General features: G+C 35.6%; 1 protein-coding gene across 7 annotated transcripts in view; it reads right to left on the reverse strand.

Moving 5' to 3' along the window:
• Positions 1–19,162, reverse strand: part of GRM7 (glutamate metabotropic receptor 7) — an 891,077-nt gene that overhangs the window by 425,693 nt on the left and 446,222 nt on the right. For all 7 annotated transcript variants that reach the window (XR_013760830.1, XR_013760831.1, XM_079122078.1 and 4 more), the window contains exons 3-4: positions 12,694–12,835; positions 4,647–4,801 (exon numbers count right to left, since the gene is read on the reverse strand). Coding sequence is in view for 5 of the 7 variants with exons in the window: in XM_079122078.1 (XP_078978204.1) it covers positions 4,647–4,801; positions 12,694–12,835 (297 nt within the window). In the remaining 2 variants the exon portion in view is untranslated. The remainder of the gene's footprint in view (positions 1–4,646; positions 4,802–12,693; positions 12,836–19,162) is intronic.

Below are 19,162 nucleotides of genomic sequence, written 5' to 3' on the forward strand. Positions count from 1 at the left end.
CACCAATTGTGAGAGCCATTCGAGTTAGCTTTGAGAATCCACCCTTCATTACCCTAACTTCCTAACATTCATGATCATGGCATTGATGAAAATTTGCTGGCCCAGGACCTCTGCTGGCTCTAAGCAAAGGACACCTAGGACCACCTACTCTCAGAGAAGCAAAGCATTTTGGATGGTGAAGAGTTGAAGGTGACTTGGACATATTTGCTCTGAAGACATGAGGACTGGAGAGGATTACTGTGTGTTCTAGTTAATGGGCAACATATGAGTAGGGAAAATGCCAGGGATTCCTTGGCTCATCAGAAAATGCAGAGAAACTAAAAATTACACATGAGCTTTGGCCTAGGAGCTAGAGGAGAGCTGCCAAGTTCTGCAGATATTCCCTAGATCCGCCATAAGTATTGGGCAGACAGTGGAACTACAGCTGACCATCCAGGGCTTGGCTTCAGTCATCATTAAACTGAGAAACAACACCTTTGGCTAAGAAAAACACTGATGCCTCATTTTCTATGGATGAAAAATGAACACAGAAGATAAAAGGAAATAAAAAGCTACTTTCACAGAAACAGTGTACTTGCTCACAATTCAGCCAAAAACAATTTGTGATGTTTATGCACACATAGAAAATGCCAGCCAAAAATCCAGATGTTGGATGAACATGTTCAAAATATGAATCTAAAGAGTAATAATGTGAATTATTAATTATCTCTTTACCTTTTTGACAATGAAGGGTTTAGCTCAGTCAAAGACAGAAGATGTACTCTGAATGCTGTAGGATATACCAGTTCATTCCCGACCCAATACAGAACATCCACAAGACAGAAAAAATGAAGGGGAAGAAAAAAAATAACTCAAAGCAGGGTAGAAAAACTTACTTGTCCTTATAGAATATGCTCCACTTAGAGTTTAATTTTAGATGTTCCACAGCTTTGGTCAGAAGCCTCAGCTTAACTGAAATGCTTTTCTTTCTCCATTTTCTTAGGAGTGACACTGTAAAGGCACAGCTTCAATCTTAATGTTCTAATTCTGTTAAGAAATTTGAAGAAGCTTGGTTCTCTTCATAATAATGCGTATTGACAGTATGGCTAGCTAGAAGCCATGGTCTTTTTTATATAGTCACATGAAAATATTCATTGTTCTCTGGGTAGGAAAGTTTTGCATGAAATGGTTACTGTTCCACACATCTCAATAATACTTATAATAATGGCAACACTTCTCCTCCATTTTGTTGTCTATGGTCATTTTTTTCCTTTCCTTCTTATCAATTCATGATGGTATTTTGCGTCTGATTTTGTAAACTTACATATCCCCATATGCATGAAAATAGCATTTTCTTTTAAGTATTTATGAGACCTTTCATATAACTAGTAATTTCCTAACATAGCGTGCACCTGGGTTGGTAACCATGGAATATGGACATCATTATGTGGTATCTAGAGCTTAGGAAGAGGGGATCTCAGCTGAGACCCTATAATTTGTTGGTTTGTCTCAACTCATATCAAATCCTTACCATTCACCTGTCTTTAGAGTCATCTGAGTGAGCCTTGAAAGACCCTCAGGTGACATCTCACATACTTGCTCAGGTGATACTCCCCAGACTTTCAGAATGTAGTCAAACTCATTGTGGTTTTCAGAACCCTTCACTATGCAACTCCGGCCTACTTAAAAGCTCTAATTTGTGTCAGGCACTTATGCGATGTGTGATTCCTGATCCATCCAGACATACAACCACCTACAAATTTTGATTGAGTATTGCAATATCCAGGTAAAGTACCGAATGCTAGTGGTACAATGGTACATAACAGACTTATTTTCGGAGAGAAAGAGAAATAAATAATGAGGTAATTACAGCCGTGGGGGACTTGTGGGATGCTGGAAATGCAGAAGGAGCTACCAGCGCAGACTGGAGAGGAGTGTGATGACCACAGATGGTACTACAGTTTTGGATCTTGAATGTCTCTCAAAGGCTCTATATTAGTGGCTTGTTCCTCAGGGTGGAAAACTTTAAGAGGTAGACCTAATGGGAGGTCTTCAGGCCCTGTGGGTATCTTGAAGAAGGTTATGGGACCCCGGCCCCTCCTCTCTTTCTGGCTTCCTGATCAAAAAGAGAGTGTGTTTATTCTCCCTTGTGCTCGAGCCATGATGTGCTGCCTCATTCAAGGCCCAAAGCAATGGTGCCAATCAACCATGAACTGAAACCTTTAAAACTGTGAACCAAAATAATACTTTTCTCTCTATAAGGTGATTATCTCAGTTATTTTGTTACAATGACAAAAATCTGAGTAACATACATGGTTTCCATGCAAAACTAAGATCTAAGCAAAGACTCAAGGATATAGAGTAATCAATCAGCCAGATAATACAGTCAAGACTAGTCATCCAGTAAAGAGGAGCCTTTCTAATGTCTTATAAACAGGAACATTTTTAAAAACTAAAATTATTTCAAGATGGTTGCAATGTAGGACTATGGTGCAGGATGAATGATTGACAGCTCCCCTATTACGTCTTCCCCTTCAATCCCCTCTCCCTGCTTGGCTGCAGTCTTCCTCTCATTGTCTGCCAGATGGACTCCCAGTCTTCATTTCGTGTACTATAATCCTCTAGCGAGTCTTCACTCCTATCATCATTCTGCACTTACAGATACTCCCATGTTCTACAGTCACTGACTTTTCCGACACCTCCCTTCAATTCTGTGTGCTTTGAGGGGGTCTCCATCACTTGTTTCCTTGCGTCCTAGCAAGAGCAAGGAACATAATAGAAATGTATTTGAGTAAAAAGGAGAAGAGACGGTTAAAAACTTCATCTTTTAGTCTTGTAACCTATCCACACAAATGCACTGATCTGCATTGTAAGACAGGCAATCTGCACTGGACATGTATCAGAGAATGGAATTGATTCAAAACCTCCCAATGAAAACATGAATGACTCATGGGGTCTTTATCTCCTCCTGATAACATACAAAGGGAAGAGTGATTTGTTTTAAAAAGCCTTCACAGAGCATGAAAACTTCTAGGGAGAATACTTAATTAGATTGGAGTGGAGAAAGAATAGAAAAGAATGCAAATATTGGATTTCCTTTGAGCAAGAGGATGGAGTTCAATCATTGTACAAAGCATGTTTTATGAAATCTTTGGGGACCTGCACCTTTAGAAAAGAGATACAAAGCAGAATATCAGCAGAGGAGTTCCTTTCTCTTGACATAGTGTCTTTTCTTAGAAATAACTTTCCTTTTAAAATTAAATGAAACATAAATTGTAATCAGAATGTTACCTTAGGTCAGAAGGATGCCAATAAACACCCTTTGTTGATGGCCTCACAAGATCATGTTGAGCGGAAGCACCTCAGTTCTTGAGTTCCAATGAAAGAAAATTTAAAGTGTAATGCAGAAAGTCAAGCAAGAGAATTTAATCACAGTGGAAGTAAAGTAAGGCTTAACCAAAGAGCCCTCTCAAGACTGTGTCATCTGAGCAGAAAATGACAAAGGAAGCCATGCTATTTTCTAATTTGTTGCTTTTTGATGTTTTGCAGGAGAACTGGGTTCCACCTTCTGCAGTCTTTACCAATCAGATGTTACCTCCTCCTTCACATTGGATAGGAAGTTTTTGACCCTAGTTGGTCCTATCTGAAACTGTCTGAAACTGTCATGGCAACCAAGATATTCAGGGGGCTTCATCTACAAGTCAATCCTGTGTTCTCATGGGTGTTGGGGTCAATGATGTGGCAGACTTCATTTTTTTTTTTTCAGACTTCATCTTAATAAGCCTGTGCAACTGAAGAACTTTCCCTTCTGAAATACATTGAGAAACCTATGACCATAAATCCTGACTTTACAATGCCCTCAGCAGATCCTGTCAGAAGTTAGTCTCATTGATCTTTTTTTTATTGATGTATTTCCTAATTGGCTCCTTTTGTTTCTCCCTGTTTGTTCTCAGGGGTTGTGTACACCTGTTGTTTTACAAGTTACTTGATCATTAAAAGCAATTCAAAGAAACCCTTGTCACTGTTATGTCGTTAGTTCACATTTCACTGCGCATTGCCACTATCTAACACTTGTATCTCTCCAAAAATCTTTGTGGTAGCAAGGAAGATAGAGTAAAAGGAAGGGGAAGAAATTCAGGAAAGCAAGAAAAAGACAAAGAGTGAAAATAATAGAGACCTAGGAAAGCGAGTGACACCAACGCCTGCTAAGAGCAGTGTGCTGCTAATCAGAGCTCCTGGCTCTGCAAGGGACCTGCAAAGGTAAAGGGGAAAATGACTCCTGTAGTTATTTCACTAAGGGAGTAAAGGATAAATTATGCAGGAAAAATGTTCTCTGAAAATGTGGCACAATTAATGCACACTTGGATGCATGATTATTTCAATTCTTGTTAATGTTAATGCTCTCCTCTCAGAAAGCTCTTGTCCCATAAAAAAGAATATATGCAAATTGCAATATTATGAAAACAATATGATCACTACAAAAGAGGAATGTCAACTCAAAGAACGGATCAGGTGTGTGGGTTCATTTGCATTTCATGGTGACAAGTTGGAAACCAGCCTGCATAAATTATGTTCAAACACCAAGCCCTCAAAGACATGCATGCTTGGGCAGTAGAATGCAGCATCGACCACACTCTCAGGTATCCTACCGCTGATATAACACCTACCTTCGACTGTGGCTCGCTTGGGCTGGATGGTGATGGCCCCTTCTGCAATATCTTCATGCTGGTGTAGAGGGTTTATTTTGGATCCCCAGCTGTCTGATCCCACCCAAAGAAAATGGCCCACTTGGTCAGCTCTTTTGGCTGCTGCAAGTATTTGCCTGTGGAAAGGAATATAAAAAGGAATATTAATGATAAATAACAGAAGCTGAACATCAGCATATTCAAAATCAAGTAGAAGGAAAGCAAGCTACTCCTTCTCAAAAAGCAAATAATTGATGGGGAAAAAAAAGCATGTCAAAGGATTTACATGCCTAATATATAAAGAGATTTTGCAAACCAATAATAAAAATGTCAAAGCATCTGAAGTAAAACAGGCAAAGGACATTTAAAAAAAATCAAATGATAAAGAACTATAAATGCCCAATAAGCAGGAGATACATATTCACATATATCATAATGAAAAATAAATTAGAACAAGATACCAAATTCATTTCCTATATGGACCAATTTTTTTTTTTTTTTTTTTTTGAGTTTGCACTTGGGGCTGAAGAACTGAGAATGTCCAATCACAGTTGGTGGTAAATGTCATTTCATGAAAGCAATATGTCCACATAAGTCAAAGTTCTTACAGTATTTATTAAACTAAACAGAATTCACATTATTCAGTCATAAAGAAGAATAAAACTATGGCATTTGTAGGTAAATGGATGGAATTGGGGAATATGGTGGTAAAAAAATAAGCCAATCCCCCCAAACTAAAGGTGATGTGTTTTCTCTGATAAGTGGATGATGATACATAATGGAGTGGGGGAGGGTAAGGGAAGAACGGAGGAATGTTGGATTGTGTAGAGGGAAATGCGGGGCGGTGGGGAGGGAGCGGGGGTATGAAAGATGGTGGAATGAGACAGACATCATTACCCTATGTACATGTATGTTTACACCAATGGTATGAATCTACATTGTGTACAACCTTAGAAACAAAAAGTTGTACCCCATTTGTGTATAATGAATCAAAATGTAGTCTTTAAAAATAAAAATAAATAAAATTAAACATTTTTAAAAAAGATTTCCATATTAAACATGAAAAATTTATTGTCTATGTTTATGGATTAAACTGCTTTATAAATAGCAAAGACAATAAGAGTAAATGAAAGAAAAAAGAAAACTATTAATGGAAAGTCATTACAGTAGTACATTTTGAAGAAGAGGGGAGGGGTGAGAAATAATTGTGTTTTCAGAACACAAAAGTACAACTAAAGTTCCTTTAGAAAAAATGACTTGTTGGCTTCACAGGACTTGAAGTTACCAGAGGTACAGAACTAAATACAAAAGGACTGACTGAAAGCTTGTATGTGGAATGAGAAAAAGCCAGTTTATTCCTTCTTTCTTCTATGCAGGAAAAGAAATGGTAATTTTCTTAAAAAGAAATGTAAGCAATAGGTTCTGACATTGTGAACACTCAAACATTAAAAGATAAGAGTTACATGAAACATGACTAGAATAGTGTGGAGATTCCTTTGAAAACTGAAAATAAAGCACCATATTACCCCCACTCCTTGTATTTATGCAAAAGAACTGAAATCTGCATACTATAGTGATACAGTCATATCAACATTAATTGCAGAACAATTCACAATAGTCAAATCATGGAATCAACCCAGAAGGCTGTCAATAGATGAAAGGATAAAGAAAATTGTTGCTTATATTCATGATAAAGTTTACTCATAAGGAAGGATGAAATTATTGCATTTCCCAGTAAAAGGATGGAACTGGAGAATATCATGAGAAGTGAAATAAGGAAGGCACAGAAAAATCAAGAATTGAATGTTTTTTCTCATATGTGGAAGAAAGGGCAAAATAAGGGGAAGAAGGGCAGGGGAAGAGAATTTCATAAAGCTGTACCGAAGATCAGTGGAGTAAAATGAGGAGACGGAGAGAGAGGAAGGAAGACCAGGAAAGGGGAGAAAATGTAAAAGAATGAATTTATCAAAATCACACCATGTACATTTATAAGTATACCACGATGAATTCCACCTTTAGGTATATCTATAAAGCACCAATTCAAAAAAATAAATGAGTGAAAGGAAAACCAGTAAGGTAAAGAGAACAAGGGGAAGGAGAATGGGAGAGAAAAGGTTTGGGTGTCCCTGAACTGAAATAAAGTAAATCAAATTCCCTGCGTGGACGATTTTGTCAAAACGAATGCAAGTATTATGGATAACTAAAATGCACTAAGAAAATTAAAAAGCAGCAAATAATATTATGCACAAAAAAACTGAAGAACAACAACAAAAAAACTCCATTGAGGTAAGGATGGGAAATGTCTGTAAGTCAGTATATCAGTATATTAAGTAATACTAAGTATTGAAATGGTAAGACACACTAGGGAATATTCAACTTCTGCTTATAGAGCATTATAAACCAGGAGAAAAAGTTTTTCTGGAAAGTTCTGAACCATCTCAGAGGAAAGATCTGAGAGATTGAGTTAGAGGAAATCCCTCAACAGAATGACTAATATGATGCCTGACCAGCCCGCTGGGAACCCTTAGCTAAGTGTAGCCCAGGTACTCAGTGGAGGATTATAGGGCCTAAATGAAATGTGAATGGCCTGAAGTTCCCATAATTACAGAAAACCTCCTACAGAAAAAGAAAAATGAATAGGGAAAAAGACATCGGTGTGGTATGGGAAAGACAGAATATATGAAAAGAACAAAATAACATGTACATTTAACCAAAAATTTACACATGTGTAACCAACAGCAAGATGAAACTAATACTATGAAATAGCTCTTAGTAAAAATATGAAATCAGAATTATGTTTGAAGAGATAAAGGAAAAAGTTTAGAAAACACTGTAGAAATTAAAACAACCAAAAGTTTAAAAAAAAAAAAAAAAAGAAAGAAAGAAAAAAAATATTGAAGAGCAGATATAGGAAAGCCTATATCCAAGTAACGTTTGCAGAAGAAATGTGTGGAGAAAATATTTTTAATTTTAATTTTTTACTAATTTTAATTTAAATAATTTAAATTTTTTAATTTATTTTTTTAATTTTTTTTATTTTTGGGTGTTGGGAATCAAACCCATGGCCTTGTGCTTGCAAGGCAAGCACTTTACCGACTGAGCTATCTCCCCAGCCCTAAACTTTTTAATTTTAACATTTTTTAAAAGGAAGAAAAATCCAAGAAAATGAAAGGCATGGAATTTTCCAAAATAAGAAAGATCAATTAGTGTAAAAATGGGGAAAATAAAGCATATTACAAAAGTGCAAGACGTCTGAAAGAAAGAACATGTGCAGAGCAATAAAAAGATCAATTGCTCAAGGGTAAAAAAGAAAAAAATGAAGAATGATACAGCAATGATGTATTAATTCCAATTTTGGGGGCAAAATTTGTTGTTTAATCTAAAACTCTAAAATTAAAAAACAAAAAATCCCAATGCAAAGAGAATTTGCTTGTACGCCTGGTGGGTCTTGTAGGTTTTTCCATGCTAAAGTGGAATGTCACAATCTCTACAAGTATGAACTTCTCCATACACAGCTATAGATATTTGCTGTAAATCATTTATGGGTCAGATATGGTGTATTTAAGAAAAATATATGAGACAACACCTGAACACCCCAATTACTAATTAAGTGTAGTCAGTACAAAAACATGTTCAGGCATTAAACACATAAAGATGTTTCAATTTACTCTTGAAAAAGTTATTAGAGGATGTGTTCCAGGGATATGAGAAAAATAAACCAAGAATAAAAATCACAACAGGGGCTGGAGTTGTGGCTCCATGGCAGGGTGCTTGCCTGCCATGGGTGAGGCCCTGGGTTTGATCCTCAGCACTGCATATAAATAAGTAAATAAAAGATCCGTTGATAACTAAAAAGTATTTAAAAAAAAAAAATCACTGCAGAGCCAGGAAAAAGAATGAAAGAGTGGATACACATGAGTGAAAGAACAAGCAAGAGAAAGGGTATGAAAGTTGGAAACTCTTACTATGACAGTAACTGGTCCAAATTAAAAGAATGATGGAGATTTCAGGGGGCAAAATAATGGAACTCAGATTTTTTTTATATATGAACATATGGCAAAAAGTAGTAGACTTATGAGATCACCAGAAAAATATTAAAGTAGTTACAAAAATAAAAAACATTGTCATATTAGCTTAAGGAAAAAAAAATATTTTCTAAAATCACAAAATAGAAAAAAGACGATGCTATAGTGTATGATATTTACATAATCATATAATAAACACTGATTTTTATGAAATGAATATCTGATAGAATATATTGGTAGGTTAGGAGAGATCTAAGTGACCTCAGTCCTGCCTAACAGAATAGGAACTAATATACAATATTTAAAATTAATAATCAGTTCATTATGCAGATAAGAGCAGAAAAAAGAGCTTAAGAATTAAAATAGACCAGGCATAGTGGTATGTACATGTAATTCCAGAAACTTGGGAGGCTGAGGCGGAAGGATCAAAGTTTGAGGCCAGGTTCAGCAACTTAGAGAAGTCCTAAGCAATTTTGACCCTGTCTCAAAAAGTAAAATGGGCTGGGGATGTGGCTCAGTGGTTAAGCTCCCCTGGGTTCAATCCCAGGTACCCCCCCCCCAAAAAAATATATATGTATATGTATATATATTATTTTCCAATGGGAATATTACTTTTATAATCAGAACAATATTTCAGTAAAAGATTTCACTGTTGCCTAAAATCCAAATGATCAATACTCTGAATGATTTAGCACTTAGCTTCATACTCCAGATACTAATGTCTTCTCACTGCTATTCTCAGACCAAGTATTTGAAGTTAATGTTCCAAGAAATCTCAAAATCTCCCATCTGTAGTGTAAAGCTTCCAAAACAAGAAATAACAAACATTGTAGGTGATCTGTACTCTTCAGACACCCGTGCTTTCTAAGATCACATTTTGGAAGAAATATATATGTACTTCACTTTTATTACCATGCTCAAAAACTATGTTTGCAGTCACTAGGATGAATCACAATATCCAGTAATACTCAAGGCACAGACTCGAACACTGAAAGAATGAACACAATGGGTAGACGACATTCATTCTACATCCAAAATAAACTCACACCCCGCCTACAGGTCAAAAGCATTAGAATCCATCAGTTGACAGTTATCTGTAGTGCATCTTGTATGTGCTGAGTGCATTTAAAATAAATATGAGACCATTCCTTACCAATGTGATGCAAGTTTAACGAATTTGTGAAGTAGGTATGGGAAGGATTTATGAGATAATTAAGGAGGTTATTAGGCATGGAAAAAAGCAGAGCACAAAGACAAGTGTAGTATTACAAACACAGAATCTCAAAAACAAGCAAAACACAAAGTGAAGAAGAAAATATCCAAAGACCACCACAACCAGCATTTTCTAAGGAGAGAGAATATATTTAAGTGTAATCAGAAACATTTCCCTAGCACGTATGAAATAGACCTTGAAGAGCAGATATGGATTCCTCAGAGAGAAAGAAAAGACACTATGAACAAATGCCATAATGGAGATGAATCTGAGACGGGGAATTGGGTGTGAGTTCTAAAATGTCAAAGTGCGACATTTCAAATAATAGTGAAGTTCAGAAAGAAAAGTTTGTACTTTAATCATGAAGTCCTGGCATCAAACTAGATATTTCTTTCATTCATCCAATGCCATTCATTGAGAGTAAACTATAGCCCACGTACTAAGACAGGTATTAAAGATTCAAAAATCAGTAGAGAGAAGCTTTATCTCTATGCTAATGATGCTTACATGTTACTAGAGAATACTGCCACTAATTTAGCCACCCAAAAATAGAATACTGCGCTATTGGCATAAACTAAGAAATTGAACTATTATAACAAATTTTCCAAAGCTACTCTGTTCTTTGAAATCTCCATGACAAAGCAACACTAGAGCTGGCACTAGGGATGAAGGAGGATAGGACATGTATTCTAGATAGGTGGAAGAGAAGGTAAAGACCTGGGAGGAAGGAAATGCAAGTGGCCCCTTCAAAGGATTTTCTTTGTGTTGATGGGAAAACTGAGGACTCAAGAAGTTTGGAGTCACTGGGAGAACTTGCCCAAGGCAAGAGAGTGCCCACTGCAATAGCAAAATATTCTCAGGTTCAAGTTCAATACTTTTCAATGTCTCAGTCCTGTTGCTCTCCTGCAATCAGAGGTTTGTACCAGGATGGATATAGACTGCAGAGTAGGGGCAGATGAAAGTGTGGAAGGCTGGTTACTGAGTGTGCAAAGATCCAAATAAATTGTAATCATGGCCTGACCTTTTTTTTTCTTCTTATTTTTTTATTTTTAGATTTCCTGGGGATCAAAGAGTATTACACATGCACGATAAGCAATCTACCACTGAGCTACATCCCCAGGCCTTGAGCGCTACAACTTTACTCAACAAAAGCTATTTGCCTTCAACTTTAATGATATATAATTTTGAACTACAAGATAGAAAATGATTTAAAACACAGCTCTTTCACATCAGTGAAGCGTAAACTGGCATGTCTCTCGGAGACAGTATTTTCAGGGACACATCTTTATCCTAGTACTTTCATTTCAAGGAATTTATCTTATGAATTATTATTATTATGATAGTGATGATGACAATTATTTGGTACAAGGGATTAAACCCAGGGGTGCTTAACTACTGAGCCGATTCCCCAGTCCTCTTCAATATTTTTATTTAGAGACAAGGTCTTGCTAAGTTGCTTAGGGCCTAAGTTGCTAAAGCTGGCATTGAACTTGTCATTCTACTGCCTCAGCACCCCCAAGCTGCTGGGATCATAATCATGCACCACTGCACCTGACATTTTATAAGATAAATATAAAATATTTTAGTATTATATATCATATATCTGTACAATGTATATTTGTACTACACCAATGTTTACATATCAATACATAGTATAATATTACATAATTATATATTTATTTTGTGCATACAGATTGTGAAAAAGGTTGTTTATTCCACCTTTGTAATTGTAAAAGTCCATAATCAAACTTAAATGTCAACCAGGAAGGGGGCATTTTGATAAATTGAATTATATATCTAAAATAAAATTCTGCTCGGCTATTCAAAAGAATGAATACAGGCTGGGGTTGTGGCTCAGTGGTAGAGCGTTTGCCAAGCATGTGTGAGGCACTGGGTTCAATTCTCAGCACCACATATGATAAATGAATAAAATAAAGGTCTGTCAACATCTAAAAAAATATTTAAAATAAATGAATACATCTATCAGGTACTGAGAACCTCAGTGATAAAAGCCTAAATAAAGACCTCCAAGGTACAGAATAGGTACATACAGTACATGTAGTATATTTAAAAAGAGAAACATAAGCTCATACACAGTGTCTCTAGAATGATCTAATAAGAGGCTACTAATGAGCTAGGAGACAAGATAGATTGCATTTTACTTTTTAGCATGAATACTTACAGAGTTATTTTACTTTTGAATTAGATATAATTACCATTTATTCTATAAAGATAAAAATAAAAATCCTGAATCAGGTTGGGAGTGGTTAGAAAAGGAATCAAGGGACATTATGTTCTATAGAGACTGGCTACAAATCCAAGGCACTAGGAATAAAGGGAAGATTATAGGTAGCTTTTTTTAGAATGAGGGAGAAGGAGGACTAAAGAAAGAAAAAGTGGATTCAGGAAACCACAGGTAGGACAAGTTTTGTTCTGAACATAAGACTTTAAGGCATTGTCAACAAACTAGACCATGAAACTTTTCTAATAGTAACAGGAGCCATACTTTGGAAATAAACCTGCTATATTTGGATATGCTTTAAAAAGTCTAGTGTTTTTTCTTCTTATTAACAATAACTGAATACATTTAATTTCTAATAGAAAAGACAGAGCATCAACATGCTGCTTTATCCACGGATGAGTGCAGCTCCCTGTGAGGAAGCAGAAAGTGCACACAGATGTCACCACTTTGATCCTATGCTATCTTTTCTCTTTCTCTGTCAGCATCCTGGTCTTTCTGTCTCCTAGAGCTGCAACATGCATATGAACACATTTCACCAATAATCCTTACTTTATATCCTCATCGTTGGCAAAAATCACGACGGCCCTGGAGTTGGGGGTGTCCAGGAGCTGTTTGATAATCCTATCAAAGTCAATGGTCCTGTCTTTGCGCTCTTGGGGGATTCTCACGGACTGGGCAATGCAGAGCCCACCTGTTCAAGAAAAGAAAGCAGAGTATCAATAAAGTTCCCACAAAGATATGAAAGGAACCAGGGAAGGTAGGTGGGGAGGAGGGAATTCTAAATGCACAGCACTTCCTTGGTGACGTTGGTAGCTTGGGAAGGCGTAAGACATCATGTTGTCTATTGCTCACAGTTCATGCACTTCACATAGGGCTGCACAACCTCCCTCTCACTGCAATGATCCTGTGAATGTCTAATTATGTGTAGGAATGACAGTGATGTTAATTCTGAGGAGGTAGGCATACAGTGTCAGACAAAGTGGGCAAGAGGGAGAAGTGCCTTAAAATGAATGTGATATGTTATATTAAAACAATAAAAAAAATATCGAACACCTAAACCTCATGTTTTTCTGAATTTTCCAGTTTGGGGATTCTCAGTAAATTTTTTTTTCTTTCATATCAATATCAATTTTCATAGCTCAGTTCCAATGAAATAAATCTAAAAGAAAAACAAGAACATTAACTACTACATAACAGTGTGCCCACACCATTAGTGTTTACCTTATGATGTTCATTTTATCCTCTTAAAAATCTTTTAAGGTACTTAGTATTACACATTTTATCTTCTGGAAAAGGAGTACTATAAGGATTTTTTTTACCCCATACTTCAGAGTAATTATGATTTTAAGTGACATTATGAATTTGAAGGGGAAAAACATGCAGGAGGTTACTAAGCAATTGGTAAAGTTCTTCCTATTACACCTCCGGCTTAATGATCGTTCCAGAGTGTAATATTTTGTAAAACACACTTTAAAAAAGATACATGTAGGTGAAAGATGTAGAGAGTATATTTGTAGGAAAAACTAAAACGTTATTTGAGGGGTAGAAGACTTAGAGGTAGGGAAAAGAAAAATGCCTCACTCTATGGACATTCATAATTATCAAGTTTACACTTTGCATAATTGGTTGGATGTTACTAGTTTCCATAAGCACAGGAAATATAAACTTGAACTCTAAATTGAGCCTCTACTATGCTTTATTGTCAATTAGTGTAAGCTCTGTCTAAGTGGCCCTCAACCTTTAGGGTTCATGGAATCACCTGTGGCCCTGTTTCAAAATACAGCTAATAAAGCTGTTAAACAACTTGACCTGACATCTCTAGAGCAATCCACACAACCACAGAAATGCCCACCCTCTTTTCAAGTACAAATGGAACGTTCACTGTGACAGACTATATAAGGGCCATTCTGGTGGGGGGTGAGGAACCCAAAAATTAGAAAACACAAAATTATACAAAGTGTGTTCTCAGACCATAACAGGATCACAGAAGAAATCAATAACAAATATAAAAGGAAAATCCAAATACTTGGAAATTAAACAACATAATTCTAAATGACTCCTGAGTCCAAAAGAAAGTGTCCAAGGAAATTTAAAAACACTGTGAACTAACTGAACATGAAACCACAGCATATCAAATTCATAGATTGTAGCTAAAGCAGTGTTCAGAAGGAAATCACCATTATATGCTGATATTAGAAAATAGCTAAAATCAGCAACCTGAACTTCTACAGTAAAACAAAGGGTGATTAAACATCCAAAAAAAAGTCAGAAAGACATAATAAGAATTTAAACAAAAGTCAATGAATTTTAAAACAGAAAAATAAAAGAAAAACAATGAAATCAAAAGTTACCTTTTTGTAAGGAATAATAAAAATTTACAAATCTTTTGACAAGCTGATCAAAAAGGGAGGGATATCAAATGACTGTAGTAGGAATGAAACAGAACTCTGTAGACCTTATCCATGGATATTAAAAGCTAATAAGAGGGTATTACAAATGACTTTATGCCAATGAATTCAGCTACATAAAATTAAATAGAAGAACTCTTTGGAATACACAAATTATCATAACTGGATGAAGAATAAATCTGTATGTATAATCCTGTATAAATTAAAAATACCAAATTCACAGTTAAAAAAAATCTTTCAAAAAAAAGATTTAGACTCAAATGGGTCCACTCATGAAGTCCAACAAACAATGAAGGAAGAAATAATCAACAGAATCTCTTTCAGGAACTAGAAGGGAGAACATAACTCATTCCATGAGTTCAGAATTATGTAATACCTAAAATAGACCAAAAAATAACCAGTGGCCAGGACAGGTTGAAGATCTGTGACCTGCTAGGTGACTTGAACCAATATTATAACAGCCTCCAAACTTGGATTCACACCTGCTATTCAACATCATGGAGGATCCACAGATGAGCACTAGCAGTTACAGTGTGATCATCTTGAGAAAAAGAGAACCTAAGGCCTGCCTTCAGCACACAAGGAACTAGGCCCCCAGAATACAAGAAGGGAAAACAGTGTCCCTAGACATTATGCCCCAAGAGAAAGATGGAGCAGATGCACCAGCAGGAACTGGAGAAGCTTTACTGCCAATATCAACCTGGATCCTGCCACTGAAGGTCTGGCTCAGACCCATCACCAGGTCCTGTTTCCCACCTCTAGAGGAGATATCTTAAATTGTGAAGAGCTCCCTGAATATTTTGATGACTTTTTTCTCATCAAAATGTGTGTGACTCTAAATTAATTTTAGTTTTTTAGATGTTTGTGAAATTCTAAATAAGAATATCTGTTAAATTACAAAGAAATATATGACCATTAAATATGGAAAGTAAATTAACACAAACGGATAGGCTTGGTAAGGTTTACTCTAATATGTGAAAAACCTGAACTCCATGTCCTTTATTATGCATAAGAAGGGATATAACTTTATTCAAATAGTTGATTCATTTCATAATTTGCACAACTGGTATACAGAAAAGAGACAAAGTTTATATAAGTTTATCTTATAAAAAAGGGTAAAGACCTGCATCTAATACATTTCCCTTATTTTTAGAGATATAAAAGGTATGACTTTGTTCAAGTAATTGATACCCTGTTATGTAAACCAGTATGAACTGGGAAAGATCTGAAGTTACAACTATTTTTCAAAAACAAAAGAATAAAACAAAAAGAAATTTTCAGGAATATTAAAGTAGTTGATCTGTTTTATTACGCCAATAACTAGCATGAGGCAAAAAATAAAAGTGAACATATTTTGGTGAATATGTGAGACATGGTGATATCCTGAATTGGCCAGAATAATAGCGAATAAAGTGATTTTCAGGAAATGATTATTTTTTAAATTTATCTTCAGATTCTATATTTCAGCAAAGTTTGTTGACTTATAAAATTCTTTGTACATTCCAAATGTTCTAAAACAAAAATGCATAAACTCAAAAATTATGCAATTTGTTGAAACAAAACCAATTTAATTTTTTTAATAAAGAAAAATTCAGATCAATTTTATTCATGCTTATGTGCAAAAGTCCTTGAAAATTTTTAAAAAGTCGGTAATATACAAAGAAATTGTAATACATTATGACTGAGTGTATTTCATCCAAGAAAGACAAGGCTGATTCATGATTTGAAAAATCAATCATTATAACTCACATGTTGTCAGACTAAGAAAACCCACATAATCTTCTCAATACATGCAGAAAAAGCATTGAACAAAATTTAGTACTTGTTCAAGGTAAAAACCATAAACTAAGATTAAAAGTGAACTTTTAAGGCATCTATAAAACGCCTACAGGTAGAATCATAATTAATAGAAAGAGATCATAAAAGGTTAGTTATGTAAGGTTATCCTTTCTTCTTCATTACACTGGACAAGGAAAACAAAAAGAGAAGGTGCATAGTTTACAGAAGAAAATATAAAGTTGTTTTCATTTGCAGATGTGTCAAAAAACCCTACATTGAAATAAGAATTCAGCAGGTGGCAGGATATGAACTCAACATACAAAGTCAATCAGGTACCTGTACATTAGCAAGGATCAGTTTAAATTATAAATTAAGTACAATGCCATTCCCAAACACCACCATCAAAATCATGGAGACCTTACATGTGAAAGTGTAGAGAATTTGTATGCTGAAAACTATAAAATATGGCTAAGGTTCTTAAAATCTCAATAAATTCTCCCTAATAAAGGAACAACACAACTATAGTCAAAATCTCAATGAACTTTCAATATCTTTGCTGATTTCAACAGCTAATTCTACATTTATATTAAAAGGCAAAAGAACTAGACTAGCAGAAAAAGATCTCAAAAAGAACAAAATTGGAAACCACATGGTCCTACATGCCTGGAATCCCAGCAACTCAGGAGCTGAGGCAGGAGGATTACATGTTTGAGGCCAACCTATGCGATTTAATAAGACCCTGTCTCAAAATAAAAAATAAAGTAACTAGGGATTATAGCTTAGCACCCTGGATTCAATACTCGGTACTACAAAATAAATAAAAAGAATAAATTGGAGTCTCACAAAACCCGAGTCCAAGACTTAATATAAACCTTCAATATTCAAGACAGTACAGGATTGATAAAATTATAGAGACTTAGGTGAATGGGAAGAAACAGACTCAGAAATAGACCAGAACAACTACCATCAGCTGACTGTGAGGAAAGGGGCAAAGAAAATCAAAAGAAAAAAAAGACTGTTCATCAAATAATGCTGAAATCTATATTCATATGCAGAAATAATTAATCTTGACAAATATCTAATAATCTATACAAGAATTAACTCTACATAGATGATATACCCAAGTGTAAAACAAAGATAGAACTTAGAAGAAAACAAATGGGGAATCTATATGACCAGGTTTTGTATCTGACATCAGAAGTACAATCTATAAAGAAAAAGGACAAAAAAAAAAAAAAAAAGAAAGAAAGAAAAAGGACACATTGGATTTTATGAAAATTTAAAACATTTTTTTCTTCAAAAGACAATTTTAAGGGCCGGGGTTGTAGCTCAGTGGTAGAACACTTGCCTAGCATGTGAGAAGTTCTGAGTTTGGTCCTCAGCACCACATAAAAATAAAAGTATTGTGTCTATCTACAACTAAATATATATATATATATATATATATACACACACACACACACACACACACACACACACACACACACATATATATATTAAAAAGAAAGTATTAATAAAACATGAGACAGACAAGGATAAAAATTACATATCTGATATTAGACTTGCAGAATATACATATAAATTAAAAAAACCCAAACCCCCCTAAAAAAATGGGGCACATTAAACAAGGAAAAGGGACAAAATTAGAGATAAGCTGCTTGTGGGATTACCACACAGGATGGAAAAAGCTGAGAAATATTATGAACAGCCTTAGCGCAGAAAATCCTTGGACTGGAGGGGTGGCCTGTCCTAGCCAATTCAGAAGTCGTTCAACTCACTGACATAAAAGACACCAAGTTTACCAGTTGTCCACATAAGTTTAGACATTAAGTACAGGGATAAAGCTAGAATGAGCCATGTGGTGCTCAATTAAGAGTCTAAAAACCAGTATAAACTTGAATTTTAGAAACAAATTTGCATAGCATTACCATACATCCATATACATCCAAAAACATTCCAAGAGGCCTAGATGCTATGACATCCCATCACAGCAAGAAGACTAAATGTCCAGTTCTTGGTTTGTAATAACATTTTTCAACAAAATAAGTCACATCTTGAAAGAAAGACTGATTCAAATACTAGTGCAAGGCACGCACAAAATGAGCCTGGATGATTAATCACAAAATAATACATATATAAGAAAGGAGACAGAGCGGATGCTAGGTCCACACCAGGACACAGGGGCCCACCTGAAAGAGGTTGCTAAGGGCAATGCTAACTCACTGTGAACAACAGTAATGACACTGAATCATTAGGCAAAGAATAAAACACATGTTTCTGAAGCCATACCAAGAAAAATGCCAGCACTAGTAAATAAAGAATGATGGTTCCTTACAAAACAATTCCAAATAATATATGTGGAAAAAATAATGGACATAGATTACCATCATCAGACCATTGTAGTAATAATGGCTGCTGGCAAGGTCTACTGAGGAATATGAATATACCTACAATAATCTCCCCTCAAATCTATGAATCACTCTGGTGCTTTTAAACATACACCAATAACATCTTTGGAGAGGTGGAGGTTAACTCCTTGACCCTTGAGTGCAGGTGCTATGGTTTGAATTGATGTTCTCTCCAGATAACCTACGTTGTAACTTAATCCCCAATGGGATGCTGATGCTGCTGGTCTGGGCAACTTCACTTTGAGAACTCCTGGACTAGGTAAAACTGCTAAGGTGGCCAGGGATGGGCGTTGATTTTTAGAAATATTGGCCTAGATGGCTCCATGTAAGCTGGAACCAGCCCTGGTGGTAGTATTTGTGCGTGAATATTTTAGCCAGACAGTTTTAGAGAGCTCTTAGGATGCTGAAATGGAAGGAAGGAGA

The sequence above is a fragment of the Sciurus vulgaris genome (genome assembly GCF_902686455.1).
Source record: "Sciurus vulgaris genome assembly, chromosome: 19".
Classification (NCBI taxonomy): Eukaryota; Metazoa; Chordata; class Mammalia; order Rodentia; family Sciuridae; genus Sciurus; species Sciurus vulgaris.